Source organism: Callorhinus ursinus, unplaced genomic scaffold (assembly GCF_003265705.2).
Source record: "Callorhinus ursinus isolate GAN/ISIS: 27379988/994484 unplaced genomic scaffold, GSC_fseal_2.0 scaffold1, whole genome shotgun sequence".
NCBI lineage: Eukaryota > Metazoa > Chordata > Mammalia > Carnivora > Otariidae > Callorhinus > Callorhinus ursinus.
The window spans coordinates 50664657-50688009 of NW_027397063.1; the positions used below are offsets into that span (position 1 = coordinate 50664657).

A 23353-nucleotide genomic window follows, 5' to 3' on the forward strand; every position below is an offset into this window, starting at 1 on the left:
AGGTGCCTCAGAGTCAGTATATTCATAGCTCAAATCATCATCTTAATCACCACTCTCTTCCTTGAAACTTGCTCATCTTTTTTTTGTTGCCTCTTTGAGCAGATGTCAGTGTCATCCATCCAGTAAATGCCGAATGTAAAATCTGTGACTTCTCTCAAGGATCATTCTTACCTGCCCACATCTAATTATCGAACAAGTGCTTTTATTCTATTACCTGGATATTTTTTAATCTGCGTCTTTCATCCCTACTCCATGACTTTAATTAAGGATCCTACCCTAATTCCTGCAATAATCACATTTAATCAGATTTCTCTTCAGTCTTACCTTCTAAGTGATTGTCCATGTTACAAAATGACCCATCTAAAACATATATCTGGTCCTGCACTGTTTTGCTTGAAACCCCTAACTGCGCTTCATTGCTCTTAAAACAAATACTCCTTAACTCCTTACAAAACCATCTGTGATCGGGTTATTGCTTACCTTCCAGTATCATCTCAGCCACTTGACTGAGCCAAACTCCTTATATACCATCTTCGAGGCATCCTGAAAGACTTCTAGTTCCTCAGGCAGTACTCGCTCTTGCCCCTGGGCCTTTGGATATGCTGTTTCCTCTGCTTGGAACATTATTTCCCTTTGTCTGGCTAATTTCTCTTTCCTTTCAGATCTTAGCTACTGTCAGAAGGATCTCCTAACCCCACTCCAATCCAGTGTCAGACTTTGCATCCCTTCCGGTGTTCTCCCATAGCACCTTGGATATTCTCTATGATAGCACTTTTCACATTGAACTTCCAAACTGGGACACACCCAGCCCTGCCTCCCCACCCAAGTTAAAAGTGATTTGAGAGAGGTAAACAAAGCCATGGAATGAATGGACATGCCCTCTTAGTTTATCAAAGTCACTGAAAAGTTTGAAGGAGAAAAAAACTTTAATGCATATTAGTTTTATATTGAAGAATTCTATCATTATTATTAAGGCTATAGTGTTTCTGTGAATTTTATAATACACAATATTGCAAAGAAATTTCCCTTAGCATTACATTTCATTTCTCCTGCTTACACCCTCCTGCTCTACATACACACTTAGCATGTGCACATACACACGGACACACACCATAACATGCACTTTCCTCTGCCCTTAAGGGTAGTTCACTCTCCTGTGCCACTTCGTAGGGAAAGTTTGAATGTAGCTGCTAAATGGCACTGTAATCACCAGCTGCCCCTTTATTTTACCCCGCTGGAATGTGAGCTCTGTGTGGACAGAAACATGGCTATCTTATTTGCTGGTGTCTCTCCAGTATCTCCAAGCAGTGCCTAGGAAGTACTTTATAAATAATTACTCAGTGTATAAAAGGGGATTGACAATGACACCTTAACAAAAGTCTTCGATCATTAACCTTTATGGCAGGATATGATTTTCTTAGGTCTTATTTTTTGCCTCAGAAGACAACTTAGTAAAGTTGTTTAAATTTGTCTTTTAGCTTTAATTCCTATATTGTGCTTTCCTGAACTAATCTATATAAGCATTCTAAAAATCATTAGTACTGTTTTATTTATTTTCAAATTCCTTTTCCCCAGGTACCTTATGGCATATATTCTCACTTTTCAGCTGTTAAAGATGGTAGAAATGGTTAATGATAATAAAAAAACATACACAGTTACAGATATCAACTGGGGGAGCAATTTTTGTAGCCGTATCTGTATATCTATCTTTGTATTTACAGATGAAAATATTTCAAAGTGCTTTCTTTCCTTAACTTGTATTTCTGTGTCAGTTACCTACTTTATTTGTTAGTATTTATTAGCAAATAAAGTAATGCACTTTGTTTTCTTTGCTTAGATGTGTACAGGGAGGAACTACAGCAATCCCGGGGGCTTTTGGCTGTGGAAAGACAGTGATATCACAGTCTCTATCCAAGTATTCCAACAGTGATGTGATCATCTATGTAGGATGTGGTGAACGAGGAAATGAGATGTCTGAAGTCCTCCGGGACTTCCCAGAGGTCCGTATATATAAAGCTTCAAATATTATTCTCGAGAAAATACCACTAATCAACTTTCAGTGGCAATTAATAAAGCTTTGTGTTGGATCTGGAGCAATGCTCTCATTTGTCAAGGATCTCTTAAGGAATTTTCTAATTATGTTTGTGATTCAGTTTGTATATTCAAGGAAAGGAATTGGAATTTTTCAGTCAAATACTTTAAAATTTCTTTTTGTGGTCTAATGGTTTTCAGTTATTAGGAGAAAGATAAAATAGACAAAATATTTATGGATGGGAACTTATATCGGTTTTATATGATCTACTAGGTTGCTAAACTAATATTCCTTTTTCCATAAAATAATGGATTTCACTTGAAAATGAAATAAAAGCATAGTAGGGCAGGAAGAAAAGTTTGGAGTGATGGGAAATACTACTTTGGGAAAACTGATTATAAGAGGGATTAAGTATGGGTAAATTGTAAAAAGGGGAACTAAAATGTTCTATTTGGAAATTAGAGGATCAAAATAGATTGTTTGCCTTTAGCTCACAATGGAAGTTGATGGTAAGGTGGAATCAATTATGAAGAGGACAGCTTTGGTAGCCAATACCTCCAATATGCCTGTTGCTGCTAGAGAAGCGTCTATTTATACTGGTGAGTATATGAATTAGAATAAAAGCAGTTTACATCTGGGGCACTTGGGTAGTGCATTTGGTTAAGCGTCCAGCTCTTGATTTTGGCTCAGGTCATAATCTCAGGGTCCTAGGATCAAGCCTCGCGTTAGGCTCTGTGCTTGGTGGGGCATCTGCTTGGGATTTTTCTCCCTCTCCCTATGCCCCTCCCCCCACTTGCTCGCCCGCTATTTCTCTCTCTCTCTAAAATAAATAAATAAATCTTTAAAAAAGAAGGAAGTTTACACCTGTTCTTAAGTTTAAAGCTAGTATGACGATAAAATGACACATCTTCTACTACTGTTTTTCTTTCATTACATGATTTACCATTGCTCTAATTCCAAATATACCTGTAGCTCTATAACTTGAAACATCAGTTTTGAATTATTGTATTTTGATGGCTAGATATAAAAGATAAGAAAATCAGTGTGTTTATGTATTACCTCCCATCTTTGCTCCTACTTCTATCCTAGCTTTTGGTACTCTTATTTCTACATTTTCAGGATTTATAATATTCACATTCTGTTGTGTAACCATACATACAATATTCGTATTAGCCTTAAACCTAGAGTAAAATGGAGTCAGTCCCCACAGCAGTCCTTTGGCTACAGTTTCTCCATTTGTTTCGTGGTTGGCTAAAATCTTACTTTTTGAAGTTTCTTCAGGAAAGGCTCAGGGAAACTATATTCCATGGATTCTTTTTTCTTCATAAGTTTGTTTTTTTCCACTGCCTTTAAATTTTCTTCCTTTTTCTCTTTTTTCTTTAAGTAATCGCTACACCCAACACGGAGCTCGAACTCCTGACCCCAAGATCAAGATTTGCACATTCTTCTGACTGAGCCAGTCAGGTGCCCCTCCACTGACTTTAAATTTTCTTCCTTTTTGTCTTTCCTCTTTAAGTAATCACTACACCCAACACAGAGCTCGAACTCATGACCCCAAGATCAAGATTTGCACACTCTTCTGACTGAGCCAGTCAGGTGCCCCTCCACTGCCTTTAAATTTTTTTTTTTTAAGATTATTTATTTATTTATTTGACAGAGAGGGACACAGCGAGAGAGGGAACACAAGCAAGGGGAGTGGGAGAGGGAGAAGCAGGCATCCTGCCGAGCAGGGAGCCCAATGCGGGGCTCGATCCCAGGACCCTGGGATCACGACCTGAGCCGAAGGCAGACGCTTATCGATTAAGCCACCCAAGCGCTCCACTGCCTTTAAATTTTAATAGTAGTTTGGCTGGGTATAAATATTTTGGATCAGTGTTTGTTTCCTTGAGACCTCTTATCCTAGCATTAAATTCTAGGGAGAGAGGGTCATCTGGGGAGCACAGTCAGTTGGCCTCGGATTCTTGGTTTCAACTCAGGTTAATATCTCAGGGTCATGGGATCGAGCCCTGCATCGGGCTCCACACTCAGGGCAGAGTCTGCTTGGGATTCTCTCTCCCTTTTCCTCTGCCTCTCCTGGTGTGCTCACTCATATGAGCACGTGCTCTCTCTCTCTCTCTCTCAAAATAAATAAATCTTTAAAAAAATAATGCCAGATAGAGATCTGAAGCCGACCTGCTTTTTTCCCTTTTATAGATGATTTTTCTTTTTGCTCAAAGGAATTTCTCTGTAAATTTAAAGTTTTATAACTTTATTAGGATATATGCCAGTATTGATAGTTTTGATAAATTTTTCCTGAAACATACTTACTTACCTTTTCAACCTACAAAGATGTCTTTTATTTTTTTGGAAAATTTTCAAGAATTGTTTCTGAAACTTTTTCTCTTCTCTTATGGTTATCTTCTTTTTTTTTTTTTAAGATTTTATTTATTTGACAGAGAGAGACATAGCGAGAGAGGGAACACAAGCAGGGGGAGTGGGAGAGGGAGAAGCAGGCTTCCCACAGAGCAGGGAGCCTGATGCGGGGCTCGATCCCAGGACCCTGGGATCATGACCTGAGCCGAAGGCAGACGCTTAACGACTGAGCCACCAGGTGCCCTGATAATAGAGTTTTTATATTTCTTGTTCTTCTTGTTTGGTGATTACTTGTGTGAGAAGGGAAAAGTGACCTATTCATCTACTATTTTAAGACAGGAAGTCTTCTTTTAAATGCACAGTATCCCATCTGTATGGCTATGTCATAACTGATTTAACCAGCACCTTTCTGATAGACACATGGATTATTGATCATTTTTTTGCTATCACAAACCTTGCATCACTAAAACATCCTTATGTATGTTTTTTATAGTTTCTTTTCATGTTTTGTGCACGTTTCTTTGTACATTTTTGTAAGGTAAATTTGTAGAAGTAAAATTGCCAAGCATACAACTGTTAATGTAGATTTTAGATTTTGATAGCCCTTAAAAAGGGGTAACAGCGAGCAAGAGTTCTGTTTCTCCACATCTTCACCAGTGCTAGGTTTTGTACCACTTTCTTAGGATAATTATCACTTAGACATTTGAAAGAATATTGTGGTGAACACTGATGTTCTCAGCACCCAGATTTGACAATTAGCATTTTACTATCCCTGCTTTATTAGATACCTGTTCAGTCTGTATTTCTTTCACTGAGCTAGCATCTTTGCTCTTTGTATTAACCATTTGAAAACTGCTTTCTGTCCACGTTCCTTTTGGATGGGAGTTCTTTTTCATACTGATTTATAAAAGCTCTTTGAAAATGGTCTTTTTATCTGTCATGAGTTGCCAGTGTTTTCCCAGTTTGTTCATCTTTTGATTTTGTCTAAGGTGTTGTTTTGTTGATTTTTTTAAACTGGTAGGCACTGATATCGTTAGGTCTGTGAAACTTCTTTGAAGTTTACTCATATGTATCTTTCTCTTCCACCAAGTCTTTCTAATACATACACACAAGCATTAATGAGCATCGTCACAGAGACTGAAAATGTAGCCATGCTGGTATAAGAGAGGACCTGATCCTATCATCACATTGGAATATGTGATGACGAATGTGTTTTTTTTAAGCCTTAATAATGAGAAGTGATATTTTTTTAAGACTTTGATCATGGAATCATTTTTTAAAAGCCTCAGATATCAGTATTTCTTATTCTGAAAGATGTGATATGATGAATAGTAAAGTGCTGAATTTTTTAGTGCTATTTTGTTTTACTTATATATGCCTCTGTTTCTTTACAGGTAAAATAAAGGAATCAGGGCATTAGATTTGGGGACTCTTACAATGTAGTAACAGCTATAACTTTCTAATATATTAGAGTTGCATAGTACCTTGTACTTTTCAAAGGGCATTTATATGTGTCATTTCATCTGATATGTACAGGAAGATAGAGCAAGAGTTATTCCATTTTAACAGATTAGGAAACTACACTGGGAAATGAAGCTAGTTTGCTGAGGTTAATGACAGAACAGAAACTAGAACCCGGGACTTCTTTTCTGTATGTTAGACTCTTTTTCTAAATGGTTTACCGTAAGTGATTTAACAGAATGGAACCTAATATGCACAGCAGAATGATCTGGATAATTAAGATATTACTCAGGTTAATAACATTTGCTACTTTTGAAAAATAATCAAACAAGCTAATTAGTTGGGGGGTTTTGGTATGTGTATGTGTGATATGTAGATAAAAGCTACAGTGGAAATTAATTTCAGACATAATTATCTCAACAAGGAATAGGGAAAAAGTCTTTTCCTACTTTTTAAAATGTGTATTATATTAGAATAGCCTATGGCAACAAGTAAACCCAAACTTGTCATTGCTCAGTATAATAGATGTTTTTTTTAAGTGGTCAGCGTCTCTTTTTTATTCTGTCATTCTGGGCTGGGACCCAGGCTGAAAAGTACTCTTTCATTTTCAAATCATGACTTCCAGAGTTCCTGGGAGTCCTCTCTATCTCAAATAAGTCAGAAGGAATAAAGAGCATGGAAGGATGTGTGGCTTGCCTGATGATGGGACTCATTACTTTGACTTTCATTCTATCTGCTCGAGGTCAGTTACATGGTCATATCTAAATATTAAGGAGGCCAGGAAATGTAATTCAACTGTGTGCACAGAAGAAGAGGGAGAACAGATTTTGGTGAACAGCTATCAGTCTACCTCATGTACTTACTGTTTTAAAGTTTTCTTAAGGGTGACAAAGTCAGGTTTCTACATTGTAGAATTATAACTTGCGATATTCTTCCCAATTTAGGAATTACGCTGTCAGAATATTTCCGTGACATGGGTTATCATGTCAGTATGATGGCTGACTCTACCTCTAGATGGGCAGAGGCTCTTAGAGAAATCTCTGGCCGCTTAGCTGAAATGCCTGCAGGTAAGTCTTTGTATTGCTTATCATGTAAGAAGGCTGATAAGATTTTTAGCACTGGCTTAGACCCTCTCTTAATTTCTTTTCATTTTTTCAGATAGTGGATATCCTGCATATCTTGGTGCCCGTCTGGCCTCTTTCTATGAGCGAGCGGGCCGGGTGAAATGTCTTGGAAATCCTGAAAGAGAAGGAAGTGTCAGCATTGTAGGAGCGTAAGCACCTCAACTGTTCACTTTTCAAAAGAAAAATTAAAAGTCATTTATTTTATTTTATTTTATTAAGATTTTATTTATTTGACAGAGAAAGACACAGCAAGAGAGGGAACACAAGCAGGGGAAGTGGGAGAGGGAGAAGCAGGCTTCCCGCTGATCAGGGAGCTCGATGCCGGGGTTGATCCTGGGACCCTGGGATCATGACCTGAGCCGAAGGCAGACGCTAAACGACTAAGCCACCCAGGCGCCCCAAAAGTCATTAATTTTAAAGAAAAAATTCAGCTTCCTCTGAGGGTAGTGGTTCTTAACCAAGATTGCCCTCCAGGGTCACCCAAAGATCTCCTTACAATGTACATGTTTAGTTTCTCTCTGTATATTCTGGTTATTCATCTTAACTGATATATTTAAGTCACAATGTCTTAATAACTTAGAAAATTATAGACATGTTAAGGTAAGATTGTATCAAGGTAAAAACAAAATGAAGATCCATGATCACTACATAAAGCCATACTTTGTTTTTAGAGCTTTTTCTTCCTTCCTGTTTCATCTTTTGATTAGAATCACGAAACTGATTATATCTCTAATTTCTAGTACTAGAAGCTATTCACTAGTTACCATTGTTATTTGCAACGTAGTACTGATTTTTATTAATATTTGTACGTCAGTTTTTCTTAGTTCTAAAGGTTAGTTCGAGGGGCGCCTGGTTGGCCCAGCCAGTTAAGCGTCTGCCTTCGGCTCAGGTCATGATCCCAGGGTCCTGGGATCAAGCCCCACCTCGGGCTCCCTGCTCAGCGGGGAGCCTGCTTCTCCTACTCCCTCTGCTTGTGCTCTCTGGCTCTCTCTCTGATAAATCTTAAAAAAAAAAAAATGTTAGTTCTAAAGTTATTTACATTAATATTGACTTTCAAACAATTTTTATTTTCATATGCCAGTTACTTAATCTTCTATAATGACTTTTTTTTCCCTTTAAATTTAGGGTTTCTCCACCTGGTGGTGATTTTTCTGATCCAGTTACATCTGCTACTCTTGGTATTGTTCAGGTATATCTTTTCCTAGTATAGTCAACTTCTGAGCTTTCCCACCCCGGCTCTGCTTTAATGTTATCTAAACCATCGTGAAGTATTTAATCTACTCACTACAGAGTTAATCAATAGGAAAGTCTGTTTTAGGAACATTCTTGTCACTGAGAGCTTTTAATACTGTCCATTGTTTCTTAGCTCTTTGCCTAACATTTATAACAAACTTAATTTCTGTAAGTGGAAAATACATCCGGAATAGCAGTTTTATTAGTGTGGGAATAATATAGCCTTTAAGTGAAAGTAACCCTAGTTGTAGAAACAGATATGCCTAAAAATGCATAATGGCCAAAACTCAGTAGAAGTTTCTTTTTTTCTCATAGTATGATCCTAAGCAGATGATCTTATCAGGATGGCTCTTTTCCACTTACTAGTAATTCAGAGACCAGGGTTCCTTCCAGCTTGGAGATTCACCGTCACCTAGCCTTGTAACCGTCTGCATCTCTGGCTGGCACGAGGGAAACTGTGGAGAAGGCACACCCACACTGTGAACTCTGAGCTCAGATGCAGTCACTCCACTCATTCTGTTGGCCGCACCCAGATGAAAGCAAAGCTGGAAAATGTATTTTCTGCCTACGCAGCTGCTTCCCCCAGTGACAAGGCAGGAATTGCAGTGGATAGCTGGTCAACTTGGCCATCAAAAGAAGCCTAAATGAAAGATGTATACAAATCAGGGCTGTAGTAAAATGTTGATATATTCATAAGTGTGTGTATTATTCATGGGGGGAAAAGAATATTTGCTTATGTTTCTGTCAGTATCTGAGGAAAAAAATGGCAGAGGCTATATTTATAACTCTCGGGGTGTTTAACCTTTGCTAACATTTTGAGTTTCAATTTCAGGGAAAGGGCAAGCAAAGTTAAGAATGCATAAAATATATGTGAACATTTGGCCTCAGAAAAATGACTGTTAGATCTTATTGGATTGGCCCTTAATCATAGGGAATTGAATTTAGTCAGAATGTTTCAAGGTGTTTAATCAAAGTGAAGAATCTCTTCTATCTCAGTAAGCATTTTCTAGTTCTTCTGTTTATATTGCACCATAATAAATCTTCAGAAGAGTCCATTCATTTTTCTTCTATCAGATTTGCCACACTACTAAGGAAATTCAGGTACTATTTGAATTTGATTTATAGTTAATATCCATCCTGAAACTAAAAGTAGAATATATTTTTTAAATTGTAAGTTGTATTCTATTTCAGTTATATGTGAGATATACTAAAAAGATTGATAATTTGACCAAAATATTATAGAATTACATATTTAGGACAAATATACTTTAAGACTATTAAAAAAAATTTTTTTTTAAAAATCGTTGTATTTGTTTTGTTTTTAAATCAGGTGTTCTGGGGCTTAGATAAGAAACTAGCTCAACGTAAGCATTTCCCCTCTGTCAACTGGCTAATCAGCTATAGCAAGTACATGCGTGCCTTGGACGAGTACTATGACAAACACTTCACAGAATTTGTTCCTCTGAGGACCAAAGCTAAAGAGATTCTGCAGGAAGAAGAAGACCTGGCAGAAATTGTACAACTTGTGGGAAAGGTAAGTGGTGGTTAAGTCCCATGGAGGACAGGTCTGTGAGTTAGTGGTGTGTTGTAAGGACAGACAGAACCTTGGATATACAGATTCTTGCCTAGCAAAATGAGTACTTATTAAGTATTTTTTGAACTAATAGAAGTTTAGCTTATCCTTTATCCAGCAGATATTTGAGGGTCTTGTTTGTATTATGGAAGGTAGAAAGATGATTATTGTTTTGATTATCTATTGTTGAGTAACAAACCCACTTTGAACAGTGTTTTACTGCTCATAGTTTTGGGGTTGCACACCATGGAGAATGAGGTATGCAGGACCTGGAAGCAGACTGTGTGGCACACAGCAACATGGATGGATCTGAAAAAGAGCCGAAGACACAAATGTGACTGTTTTACATAATACAAAATAGCAATACAAAATAAAATACACATTTCACATGAATTTATGCACATAAAGGGATACACATAAAACACATTTTAATACTTAACGGTTGGACACCTGGGTGGCTCAGTTGGTTAAGCAGCTGCCTTCAGCTCAGGTCATGATCCTGGGATCCCAGGATCGAGTCCCACATCGGGCTCCCTGCTCAGCGGGGAGTCTGCTTCTCCCACTGACCCTCCCTCTGGCCCTCCCTCCTTTCGTGCTCTCTCTCTCTCTCATTCTTTTTCTCAAATAAATAATAATAAAAAATATTTTTTAAAAATACTTATGGTTGAAGCAGGGATTAGGGATAAAAGGGATTTAAAAAAACAGGAGAAAGAAAAGAAGGACCTGATCTTTACCTCTTAAGGAGCTTGGCTACACAGAGATGACAAACAACTGCAGTTAGCTTATTGGGCCTGTCCTTTTGCCACAATTTCCAAAAAATCTTTACCAGCTAGGCTGTTTAGGGTAATCGCCAAAGTTAAAGCTTTTGAGGCAGTGGTATTTAAAGAAGCTCTAACAGTACTCATAGAAAAAAAATTTGCATTTATATAGTATCTTTTTTTTAAGATTTTATTTTTGAGTAATCTTTACCCCCAACATGGGGCTCAGACTCAAAACCCCAACGTCAAGAGTTACATACTCCACTGACTAATCCAGCCAGGCACCCCATGCATTTACATAGTTTTAAACACCATGTAATGTTCTTTTTAAAAAAAGTAACTGTTTATGGGATGTATTGATTTTTTTTTTTAAAGATTTTATTTACTTATTTGTCAGAGAGAGAGAGACAGGGCACAAACAGGGGCAATGACAGGCAGAGGGAGAAGTAGGCTCCCCCCTGAGCAGAGAGCCCGATGTGGGACTTGATCCCAGGACCCCGGGATCATGACCTGAGCCGAAGGCAGACACTTAACCAACTGAGCCACCCAGGCGTCCCTGTATAGATTTTTTTTTTGAAACAAACTCAAGATTCATAATTCAAATAGTTAAGCTAGCAAGACAGAATGTGAAGAAAGTTTTTCAAAAAAAGAGCTTTTTTTTTTATTATGTTCAGTTAGCCAACATCAGTAAAAGAACATTAGTTTATCTGTACACCCATGTTCATAGCAGCACTTATACACAATAGCTAAGGGGTAAAAGCAGCCCAACTGTCTTTTGATTAATGAATGGGTAAACAAAATGTGGCGTGTCTATATGTAATGGGATATTATCCAGCCTTAAAAAGGAAGGAAAAGTCTAACACATGCTACAACGTGGATGAACCTCGAGGACATTATGTTAAGTGATATAAAGCAGCCACAAAAAGATAAATACGGTACGATTCCATCTAAAGTAGTCATATTCACAGAAACAGAAAGTGGAATGGTAGTTACCAGGTTCTGGGAGAGGAGGAAAAGGAGAATTGCTATTTAATGGATATAGAGTTTTAGCTTTGCAAGATGACCAGTTAAGGAAATCTGCCTCACAACAGTGCGAATATACTGAGCGCTATTGAACTACACTTAAAAACGGTTAAGATGAAAAACTTGTTACATGTTTTTACCACAATAAAAAAAATCAACAAGCAGTTATGAAGTGAATTTGTTAGTGATAGATGACTGTATGTTGATTATATAGTTTTTGCTTGGTTAATTGATTATAATCACTGGTCCCATATTATGGAAGTAAATTTCTAAAAAAATTTTTTTTTCTTCTAGGCTTCTCTAGCCGAAACAGATAAAATCACTCTGGAGGTAGCAAAACTTATCAAGGATGATTTCTTACAACAAAATGGATATACTCCTTATGACAGGTAACCTATCCTGATTTTCTTTTTTATTTGAGGATTTTCTGTTGAGTTTTGAAGAAAGAGCTGCCTCCACATTAGAAGTCCTTTTTTTTTCTCATACAGACACAACCCTGACTCAATATATAGGTTTATTTTGTTTTTTCGTAGCAAACATCTAACTATCTAATATGTCACCTTATCCTTGATTTTCCTCATTTGTGCAGTTTTGACGACAGTATTTTCACTCATTATCCAGCCTTTTTTTTTTTTAAGGGATTTGCCACTTTATTTTTTTTTTTTTTTTAAGATTTTACTCATTTATCTGACAGAGCGAGCGAGAGAGGGAACACAAGCAGGGGGAGTGGGAGAGGGAGAAGCCGGCTTCCCGCCGAGCAGGGAGCCCTGACGTGGGGCTCGATCCCAGGACCCCGGGATCAGGACCTGAGCCGAAGGCAGACGCTCAACGACTGAGCCACCCGGGCGCCCCTAGCCAGCCATCTTTAATTAGATTGTGCGTGGAGCCTCCTTCAGATGCTTTTCTCACTACGTTTTACAGCTGCCTATGCCACTTCCACTCTTTTCCTAAGTAATTATGTCCTACTTTCCTCCTCCATTTCCCAATAGTCCTAGTCGTCTTTCTTTCTGCCATAGTCTCTGTTAGCTGTCCCACTTGTGTCTGCTACTGCTATGGCTTATTTAAAGTCTCCATTTCTTTTAAACTTCGATAAATTGAGCCCTTTGATCATAGGCTAGCTTTTCTCCCTCAAATCATATTTGGATTGAAGAGGGAACTGAACACATAGGAATATTATCAGAATGTAGGACAAGCAGAAAATATGGCAATAGCCTCAAAAATCTGCATCAGGAATTTAAGAAGCTCTGGCCACCCATACAAAGATAACTCAACCAAAGGAAAATTCTTCAGAAAGTGTAATACAGAATGTGCATGAGATTGCATATGCAAGTGTGTTTAAATGTGTCAGAAAGTTGATAGGCATGCATGTGATCCAAGTTGAATATTAACTTGTGTGTCCTCATTATTTAAAAGTGTGGGTAAGTGAAAATGAACAATTAATGGGGGAAGGGACTACTATTCACCTTAGGAAATTGCAGTTTTCTGCTTTTCTATTACTCATTAAATCTTAATCCCATTATCACAAGGAGTCTTTGCAATTCATTTATTTTACTGTCTGGGTTACTCCTTTAACTGCACTGTACAAAAACAAACTCTCAGAGAGTTGTTAGATTATAGCAGTACTGTTTGATTGTTCGTCCTCTTTGATTATTTTAATAGATAAAAATAAGCCTCACTCTTAAGTAAATATCTCCATCTATCTATCCACCCCATATTTCATCTGTACCAAAAGCTCTGGTCAAGTAGTTGTTAGTCTTTTCCACTTTTGTTTTCATTCATTATTATCATCCAATAAATATAAGTAGTCTGCATATTTAAATAAAAAAGCTAATGCTCTGGTATTTTATAGATAAAGTATGAACCTGCTTTGGATTTTATTTTTATTATTTTGATTTTCATTTATACCCTAGGTTCTGCCCATTCTACAAGACAGTCGGGATGCTGTCCAACATGATTGCCTTTTATGATATGGCCCGGAGAGCTGTTGAAACCACTGCACAGAGTGACAGTAAAATCACGTGGTCCATTATCCGTGAGCACATGGGGGAGATTCTCTATAAGCTTTCCTCTATGAAATTCAAGGTATATTTTGCCTCTACCTAACTTTTCATAATAAGAAATGTTTCTTTTTATTTTTTTAACTCTTTACAAACAACCTGTTTATTCACAAACCTGGTGTGTGAAACTTGGGTTTATCATTTTCACACATACTCAGGTTATGTAAAACCAGAAGAGACCGTAAATTTACATTCAAATAGGAATTCTAGAGATAAAAATTATACTGTGTCATGTCTAAAATAAATGCTGACGTGTTTTGCCTTTTGTCTTAACTGCCAGGCAATTTAGAGCTAAGATCATGGCTGAGCAGCAATTACTTTTCCTCAAGTACCTATTACCATCTTACCTCCACACTCATCTAAAATGAGTTACGCTGTTTACTTCTAAGTGTCCTGTTACACATCATTTTTTTTCCCTATTACCCATCACTTTTAACTTTCAGGTGGATTCTCTTTTTTTTTTTTTTTTGAAGTGCACAACATAAATAGATAATTAAATGAAATTATCAGTAGAAGCTCAGATGTGTAAAATTGTTTTTAAAGTATTTGATCAATTGGGTTTCTAAGTCATGACATACAGATATATTTACTAATCACCTATTGAGAAGTTGAGAATGGTTCTCTGACCGTGTGTTCTATATATAGTGTTTGTTTACACTGTAGGTTGAAAATAAATCTGTAAAAATAGACACTCACTGTATCAAGAATTTTAAAATATTCACACTCTTTGAGTCTTCATTCCAATTCAAAACATATAACCCAAGGAAATAATCAGAGATTTTTTTTTTTAGGTGAAGTATAGTTGACATGTTAATCAGAGATTTTTTATATGAATGTATAAAATATTGCTTATTAAACTTCTTAAATATCATTCAAGAGTGAACAGGGTCAATAGTACATTATGGCATATACAATTAGAGCAAGAATATTATGAAGACATTAATACTGTTTTTTCAAAGAAAATCCAGAGATATGGGGAAATGCTTATGGTATAATGAGTGAAAAAAATCAGATTGCCAAAAAATTCCGTATGTAATTTGATCCAAATTTTATTTTTAAAAATGACACATTCGTATGGATAAAGAAAATGTGATACACACACACATACCATGGAGTATTACTCAACCATACAAATGAATGAAATCTTGCCACTTGCAACATGGGTGGATCTAGAGAGTATAATGCTAAGTGAGATAAGTCAGAGGAAGGCAAATACCGTATGATTTCACTCATGTGGAATTTAAGAAACAAAACAAATGAACAAGGGAAAGAAGAGACAAACCAAAAAACAGATTCTTTAATATATAGAGAACAATCTGGTAGTTGCCAGAGGGGAGGTGGGAGGGGAGATGAATGAAATAGGTGAAGAGGATTAAGAGTACACTGTTGTTGATTCGCCTGGGTGGTTCAGTCGGTTAAGCGTCTGCCTTTGGCTCAGGTCACAATCCCAGGGTCCTGGGATCAAGTCCCACGTCAGGCTCCTTGCACAATGGGGAGCCTGCTGCTCCTCCTGCTTGAGCTCTCTCTCTGACAAATAAATAAATAAAATCTTTAAAAAAAAATCACTATATTGTATACCTGAAACTAATACAACACTGTATATTATTGCTGAAATTAAAAAAATTATACATTCATATGAAGAGATAAAAAGTATATGCAATAATAATGTAGTGATGATTTCTAGTAGTGCAATTCAAGGTGGTATCTTTTTCTGTTTACAGCACACTATATCAAATTGACATCCCAAGGTTTTTTTTTAAACTCTTATTTTGTTTTTAAAGATTTATTTATTTATTTGAGAGAGCAAGAGAGTAAGAACACAAGTAGGGAAGGAGCAGAGAGAGAGAGAGAGAGAGAATCCTCAAGCAGACTCCTCACTGAGCACGGAGCCAGACACAGAGCTCAGTTGCAGGGCCCTGAGATCATGACCTGAGCTGAAATCAGGAGTCAGCTGCTTAACCAAATGAGCCACCCAAGCGCCCCCTCACTTGTTTTTTTATGTCATTAAATATTCTTCTGTAGCATTATTTTGTGGCTGGAGAGTAATATTTTCCTATTGTTAAGTATTTAGGAAATTTCCAGTTGTTGGTATGGACAGCTTTGTTTCTGTAGTTGGTTTTGTGTATTTTCCTATTATAGGTTCCCAGAAGTAGACCGATTTGGTTAGAGAGCTTAAATATTTTAAAGTCTCTTTTATTTATACATCAAGTCTATTTTATACATACTGCTCAATTAAGTTGTTTTCCATAGAGATTTAAAATGTGTTGCCTTTTAAGATTATTTTAGAAATTTAACTTCCCTGTGCCAATGTGATATTATGAGAACTTGAACAGTAAATTATGTTTTGACTAAATTAACTCCAACTATCATGTACATGCAGTAGAATACATCTAATATGTGATATTGTATAATTTCCCCATATTTTGCATATTGTTGAGGATAGATCCATTGGTCATTGAATACAATTAGCAAACCAAATCAAAACCAAAATTTTGTCTTTTTAAAAAAATTAAATGCAATTTAGTTAACATATAGTGTATTATTAGTTTCAGGGGAATCAGAATTTTGTCTTCTTTCTCTTAGGTTGTAGTGTTCCTCCTTGCATACATTTCTGCTCTTAAAGGAAAATAAGGATAATTTTTGATTCCTGCCTGTGTTTTGCCAGTATACCTCACTTAACCTAATACTCAAAATATGTTCAAAATAAGTAACTTACCTGTTCTGAAAATTATTTTCCAAAGGTAAATTGAGTTCTGTAATGTCTTTTCTCAGGATCCAGTGAAAGATGGTGAGGCAAAAATCAAGGCCGACTATGCACAACTTCTTGAAGATATGCAGAACGCATTTCGTAGCCTTGAAGATTAGAACTGTGATTTCTTTCCTTCCTTTCCTCAGCAAGCTCCTCTCATATGTGTATATTTTCCTAAATTTCTCATTTCCAAACCCTTTGCTTCTATATTGTGCAGCTTTGAGACTAGTGCCTACGTGTGTTATCATTTGTTTCCCTGTTTATCTGGTAGGTCGTATATAAAACAAACATTCCTTTGTTCCAGTGTTTGAAGGGCCTCCATGATCCTTTCTCCGAAGTGATGAATGTAGTAAATATGATATATAATGGCTACACTACTGTAAACTTGTCTGTAGGGTGACATCCCTACTTGTCCTCGGTTTGCCCTTTCCTCCTCGCCTTTAAATTGTAAACAGGACTACTGCATGTTCTCTCTTTGCAACAGATTTGGAATGGAAGGCCAGATTTCTATACATTTTGACAGGTACTTTGTGAAATGACTCAATATCTATGTGGTAAGGTTATTTGCAGCTTAGCATTTTGCTAAGTAACTGCTTTGCAGGATATAATTGCTTTTTTCTAAAAACATGAATGATTAATGTTCCAATTATGCATTGCTTTCCCCAGTATAAATCAGGAATGTTTATAGGAAACTGTTGGGAACTCTACTGTTTTTAAAACAGGCATTTGTGGGACTCAGCACAGTATATGAATCAGTATCCTCTAAAAAAGTGGAAAAGGAGCCAGGTGGTCAAACTTAAACATCATCTTGTTAAAGCATATTTTATTTCAGTATGAAAAATTCAGTATCAAGGACTATACTACTACATTACTAGGAAATTCTTTTTAAAATCACATTGAAAACAATCACCGGGAACTTGATCCACATCACACCCTTTCCTTTTTCTCAAACATCTTAGAAGCCTGAGCTTCTAAGAATCATGTGGCAGTGGGATGGGCAGTAAAATGCCACAGAGAAGGTATTCAGTATGGTTAAAGGCTGTTCGCACCATTAAGGACCAGCTGGACTGTAGTGATAATTGGGACCAGAGTGGGGTTACGTTTTCACAAGACAATGATATGTGTCACATGTTTGCATGTTTGTTTGCTTAGTGAACTTTTGAACAACCAGTTTACCAGTTTATTGGTTCAAAAGATTTCTCAGAATATCTGTAGCAATAGCAGCATAACAGTTTCCATTCTGTTTAATAGGGAGGAAATTAATTCTTATACCTGCTGATGACAGAATCTGGGTCATGTGAAAAGAAAGATAATTTCATCCTGTCTTTTCAGTATATGTTTTAAAATAATAATTTCTGTGTCTGTGTAAGGCACACTACAGAACAGCTCTGAGAGCAACAGTTTCTCTATTAACTCTTTCTGACCAATAGTGCTGGCACCATTGCTTCCTCTTTGGGAAGAGGAAAGGGTATGTGAATATGTCTAACAATCTCAAATACCCAAATGTAATAGCATAAGTAAAGTATTTATTTTATGCCTCAGTATATTATTATTTAATTTTTAGGTAACGTATTTCTTTTGGTCTGTTAAGGAAAGATGCCGTGAGTAGAGAATTCAGCTCTAGTTTGTTGAAATCCTTGCAGATTGCATGTTTTTACAGTGGCTTGCTATTCAGGATAGATATTCTTCCATGCAGCTTTTTTTTTTTAACCTTTCCGAGTATTGGAAGATAAAAATTACGCAGTGATTTGTTGAGATGCGGACTTAATGGTGCTGCTTTATCAGTTTGCTTCCAATGTGGCCTCCTAACCAGAGGCCCTAAGACCAGTGGAAATGAAAAGGATTTCAAAAATGTTCTATTCCTACCTTAAACCGACCAGCAAACTAGGACTGTGATAGTAATGAATGATATGATGAAGAAAGTTTGACCAAGTTTGTTTTTTGTTGTTCTGAATTTACAATGTAATTCCTACTTCCTTTTAAGAATGTTGATATATGGGTGTGAAGAGGCTAGAGATAGAAGATGCTCTGCTATTCATTGTAAGTGTCCTTCCACCTACATGTTGTAGAATTTCAAATTGGTCACTGATCATATTTCTTTGGTGAGAATGTGTTAAAATTACAACAATCTTTTAAAAAGATGATGCAGTTCTATATTGTGCTATGCCTGGTCCTAAGTGGAGCCAGTTAAACAAGTTTCATATGTATTTTTCCAGTGTTAAATCTCACACATTGTACCCTTTGGAAATTTCCTTCCATCCTGAAGAACGAATTGAAGAGGCCATATATATTGCCTCCTTATCCTTGAGATTTCACTATCTTTATGTTAAAAGTTGTGTATAATTGTTAAAATCTATGAAAGAATAAAAAGTGGATTTAAATTAACATTTTTTCTTTGTATGTGTGTGTGTTTGCTAGAAAACATGCCACCTGTTTGTATTTTGACTTACTGTTTTCAGTATAAACTTCAAAATTTTTTGTTTCTCCCTTCCTTTATAGATTATTACTTAAGATCATGAAATTGAATTGGGACCCTCACGATAGACTGCCAAAAGGCCTATAATCATATACCAGTATGATTTGGAAGTGTAGTACACGGAATCCCATGCCATCCTGAATATTACTTTAAATTGAAAAAGTGAACGGTTTCTAAAAGTGCACTTATAAATTAAAGGAGATCAGTGGTACTCATTTCTATTTTTGACAAATGAACTAAAGCCTTGTAATTCATGATTTTGCAAGCCAAATCATTTAGGATCCAATGTAGCAACATGTTACTTGGGACATATTTTATTTCTTTAAATGTATTTTAACAACTTCCAAGGGAGTAAAGAGGAGTGTGAAATGAGCCACTCTATATTAGCATATTACTATCAAGTGTCAAGTTTATATAGAGAAATGCTTAAAAATTCATAGGAAAGCTTATTCGTGATACAGTGTTTGGGCAACTTTTAGTCCACTTGGTAATATCCCAATATCTTTTAATGTATTGCTACAATATAAGAGCGCAGAGAAGGAAAGCAATTTTCCCAAGTGGGCTGTGATAAAATGCCACTGAAGTTCTACGGGTCTCCTCTTAGTTTGTGTTACCCCAGAAGTTGACTCTGAGACAAGTAGTTGAGTACAGGGAGTTTATCTGGGATGTGACCTCAAGACACACCAGGAGGGGAGTAAAGAATTCAGACAGAACTGAACGAAGCCAATAAAAATTCACTATCAAATAAGTTAACACTTCGGATTATTAAGCACAGCGCTGCTATGGAGTTCTGGTAGCAACTGAAGAATCGCACCTCCATTATCCCACTTGTGGTGCAAGAGAACTGGAGAACTTTCATCCGTCACTGACAGCCAGCTCCTGTCAGTCGTCCAGTGAAGGCTTGTTCCCACAAGGACTGGGAGAGTCAATGCCCAGCACTTGCATACTGGTAGATCGGGCACTGGTGGCCACAGAAAACCCCATAAAGAGATGGTGCATGTAGTTGGGAGGTTGGGCTGGTGTGCAGTGAAATGGTAGTCATGGCCCAGGAGATTTAGGTGGGACATTACTAGCAACTGCTTCAGACTTCTTAAAAACCCAGGGACAAAAGATCATTCAATCAGTAATTGAAAAGCCATTGTTCTAACAAAATAAGGAAGCACCCTGTAAAAGAATGGACACTCTTTGAACCCAGGTAGCCTGATGCCAGGGAGCATACTCTTGATCACCACACTACATTCTGCCTCTGTATTTGGAAAGAGTTGTGGGGTTTTTTGTTTTTTGTTTTTTGTTTTTTATTTATTTGAGAAAGAAAGAGATCGTGGGAGAGGGAGAGCACACGCAGGGAGAGTGGCAGAAGCAGGCTCCCCGCTGAACAGGGAGCCTGATGCGGGGCTCAAATCCCACGACCCTGGGATCATGATCTGAGCCAAAGGCAGTTGCTTAACGGACTGAGCCACCCAGGCACCCCTGGAAAGAGTTTTTCAAAGAGAAGATGTTCTTTAAGCAGCAAATAGTACACCTATTATGGTTATAAATAGGCAGATGTGGGCTTTAATACTCCTGAAATAAAGCAGCTTCTTAGATTAATGAGAATTTTGGTCATTTATTCCAACCTTCTCATTAACACAGAAGAGGAAAATGAAGTCCAGAGAAGTTAATTGATTTGCCCCATGTCACACTGCCACTTAATATCAGCATTCAAGCCTCCTAATTTCTAGTGTCTCTTTGTACTAAATCATACTGTTTATCTTTTTCTTATGTATGTACTTTTCATACAACCAGGAAATTGGTTTGAATAAATGTGACATACAAAGTTAAACCAGAAGAAAGGTAGGGAGGAATGACTGGCTGAACAAGGTAGTCATAGTGTGATGACTCATTTTAAGAAGGAAAATATAACTGAGAAACAGTTTGAGCCAGAGTTTAGGGAGGTGAGTCTGGAAATAACCAATTTTATCAAAATTACAAGAAGTCATCAAAATGTGGAGGAATAAGAACATAAACAATTCATGACAAATATCTTAAAAGGACTTGTATCCAGCCAGAATTCATAAAGAATGACAAGTCAAAAAAAAAAAAGATCTTAATAGATAAATGGGTAAAAGACTTGAACAGGCACCTCACAAAATGGCCCATTAATATATGAATAAGATGCTTAGCTTCTAGTTACCAGGAAAATGCAAATTAAAATTACAATGTGACAGCATTTCATAACCACTAGAAGGACTAAAATGGAAAGAACAGAATGCAAAGTGTTGGTGAGGGTGTGGAGTGACCACACCCTCATACATGCAACCCGTCATACATGCGGGAATATAAATTTGTACAATCAGTTTGGAGAACTATTCTGGTAGTATCTACAAAGTTGAATTAGGAATGTCTAATAACCTAGGAATCCCATTCATAGGTCTATACACAACAGAAATGAATAAATGTATGTTCACCAAAAGACATGTGCCAAAATGTTCATAGCAGCACTATTTGTAATAGCCCCAAACTGAAAACCACCTAAATGGGCAGTTTGGAAGAATGGATAAGCAAATTGCCTGTTCACACAATGAAATAGTATATAGAAATGGGAGTTAATGCAACAACATGCATGACTCCCACAAATATAGTGGTTAAAGAAGCCAAACAAAAGAATACAAACTGTATGATTCCACTGATACAGAATTCAAAACTATAACACTAATACATGGTGTTTGAAGTCAGGATAGCATCACACATGGAGGGGAAGGTGATATTACAACAGGAGGCTAGCCTATGGGGGAATTCTGGGGTGTTGATGATGCTCTAATTCTTGTGGATCCTGCTTACATGGGTGTGTTCATTTTGTAAGAATTCACACACAGGATTCAAGCACTTTTCTGTACATAGGCCATACTTAATAAATTTACCAAAAGAAAAAAGTTTACGCCAAAGGATTTCTATTTATTTAAAGTAGCTTTGTTGAGCTCTATACTGGGTGTGGAGCCTACTTAAAAATAATTTAAAAAAAATAAAGTGGTTTTTCACTAAGAAATGTTTAGTTAAAGTGGTTTAGTTCACTTTTGAAATGCTTTTAAGTTCTACCTAATAATAAAATCATGTTTTTGTTTGATTTTTAAGTGATGATAGATTTGAATTTTTCAATTCAGGAACTCTCAGTTCTCTTTGTAACCAGTAATTTGGTTTGTCAAATAGTTGACCAGGATTTGGGGACTAGTCCATTCTTAGAAGAGTGAAGCTAGTGAGACCACACAGACAGGCTATACAGCCAGTCACAAACAAGTATGTATTCAGACGTCCATGAATACATATCACAGTCCTCCAAGCAGCAACAGATGACTATATAAAGAAGGTTAGATGTTTTAACAAGTATATGTGTCTTGATTAGCTGTTTCTGAAACTTCTCTGACCATAAGAAATATATGGGGCTGTATTTATTTATTTATTTATTTTTAAGGATATTATTTATTTATTTGACAGAGAGAGACACAGCGAGAGAGGGAACACAAGCAGAGGGGGTGGGAGAGGGTGAAGCAGGCTTCCTGCGGAGCAGGGAGACTGTACAGGGCTGGATCCCGGGACCCTGGGACCATGCATGACCTGAGCCAAAGGCAGACGCTTAACGACTGAGCCACCCAGGTGCCCCTGGGCTGTATTTATGATAGAGATTCTCAGGCCCACCCTAAATGGACTGAATTAAAATATATTCTAGGGAGAGGGTATAGGAGTCAATTTAACAAACATCCCAGGTAATTCTTAGCATGGGGCAAGTTTTGTGAAACAAGTATCTGTTCAATGCTTAGACCTGAAAGGTAACAAAGGAGACTTAAGTATTCTCAGAATGTTAACTAGCTGTGCCACATTCTCAGTTACAAAATTTTACCGAACCATGTATCCTATTTAAGACATCCCTTGTTACTGACCTTAAACACTGCTGTGCTGATTTACATGTATTCTCCTGACTGATTTAGATTCAGAATGGTCTGACAGTAGGACAAAATATTCCGAAATCATGACATTTGAACAGTAGTAATTGCTTTATGTACGGATTTCAAGCAGGATTGTTACAGTATTTACTGAATGGACCAGCAGTTTCTATTCTGCCCATTTCTTTATATGCAGGCGAATTCAAAAAAGAATCAAAATTGTGTGACATATTTGAATTTTGTCATACACAGGCTTAGTTTGTGAATATAATTATAAAAGAGTGTAATTTAGTTCCATTTTTTAAAAACAGCATTTGTCTTGGGATTCACATTCTTTTTTAAAAAATCCATTAAGATAATTTTTTGATGATTTTTCAACCATCATCTGAATAGCTCTTATACTATTATAACTTCCAAAATAGCTAATAACATCTAGCATTTACTAGATGACTTAAAATTGCACTTAAAGTTTTGGATACCCTGTATAAAAGCCAAATTGCCTTCAATCATATAAAATCATATTCATGGCCTTTATTTTTAAATTTCATGCTTAATTTTAAAGCCATTATGAAGACCTTTGACACTTGTCCTGAAAACA

General features: G+C 36.8%; 1 protein-coding gene across 3 annotated transcripts in view; it reads left to right on the plus strand.

Annotated features, from left to right (window-relative positions):
- The window catches only part of ATP6V1A (ATPase H+ transporting V1 subunit A), a 58730-nt gene extending 39983 nt beyond the window's left edge, over nt 1-18747 (plus strand). For all 3 annotated transcript variants that reach the window (XM_025874485.2, XM_073893486.1, XM_073893491.1), the window contains exons 7-15: nt 1838-2000; nt 2523-2631; nt 6790-6912; nt 7004-7118; nt 8095-8158; nt 9533-9736; nt 11851-11945; nt 13467-13638; nt 16386-18747. In XM_025874485.2, the coding sequence (XP_025730270.1) occupies nt 1838-2000; nt 2523-2631; nt 6790-6912; nt 7004-7118; nt 8095-8158; nt 9533-9736; nt 11851-11945; nt 13467-13638; nt 16386-16478 (1138 nt within the window). In that variant the 3' untranslated portion in view covers nt 16479-18747. The remainder of the gene's footprint in view (nt 1-1837; nt 2001-2522; nt 2632-6789; nt 6913-7003; nt 7119-8094; nt 8159-9532; nt 9737-11850; nt 11946-13466; nt 13639-16385) is intronic.
- Nucleotides 18748-23353: the final 4606 nt, after the last annotated feature.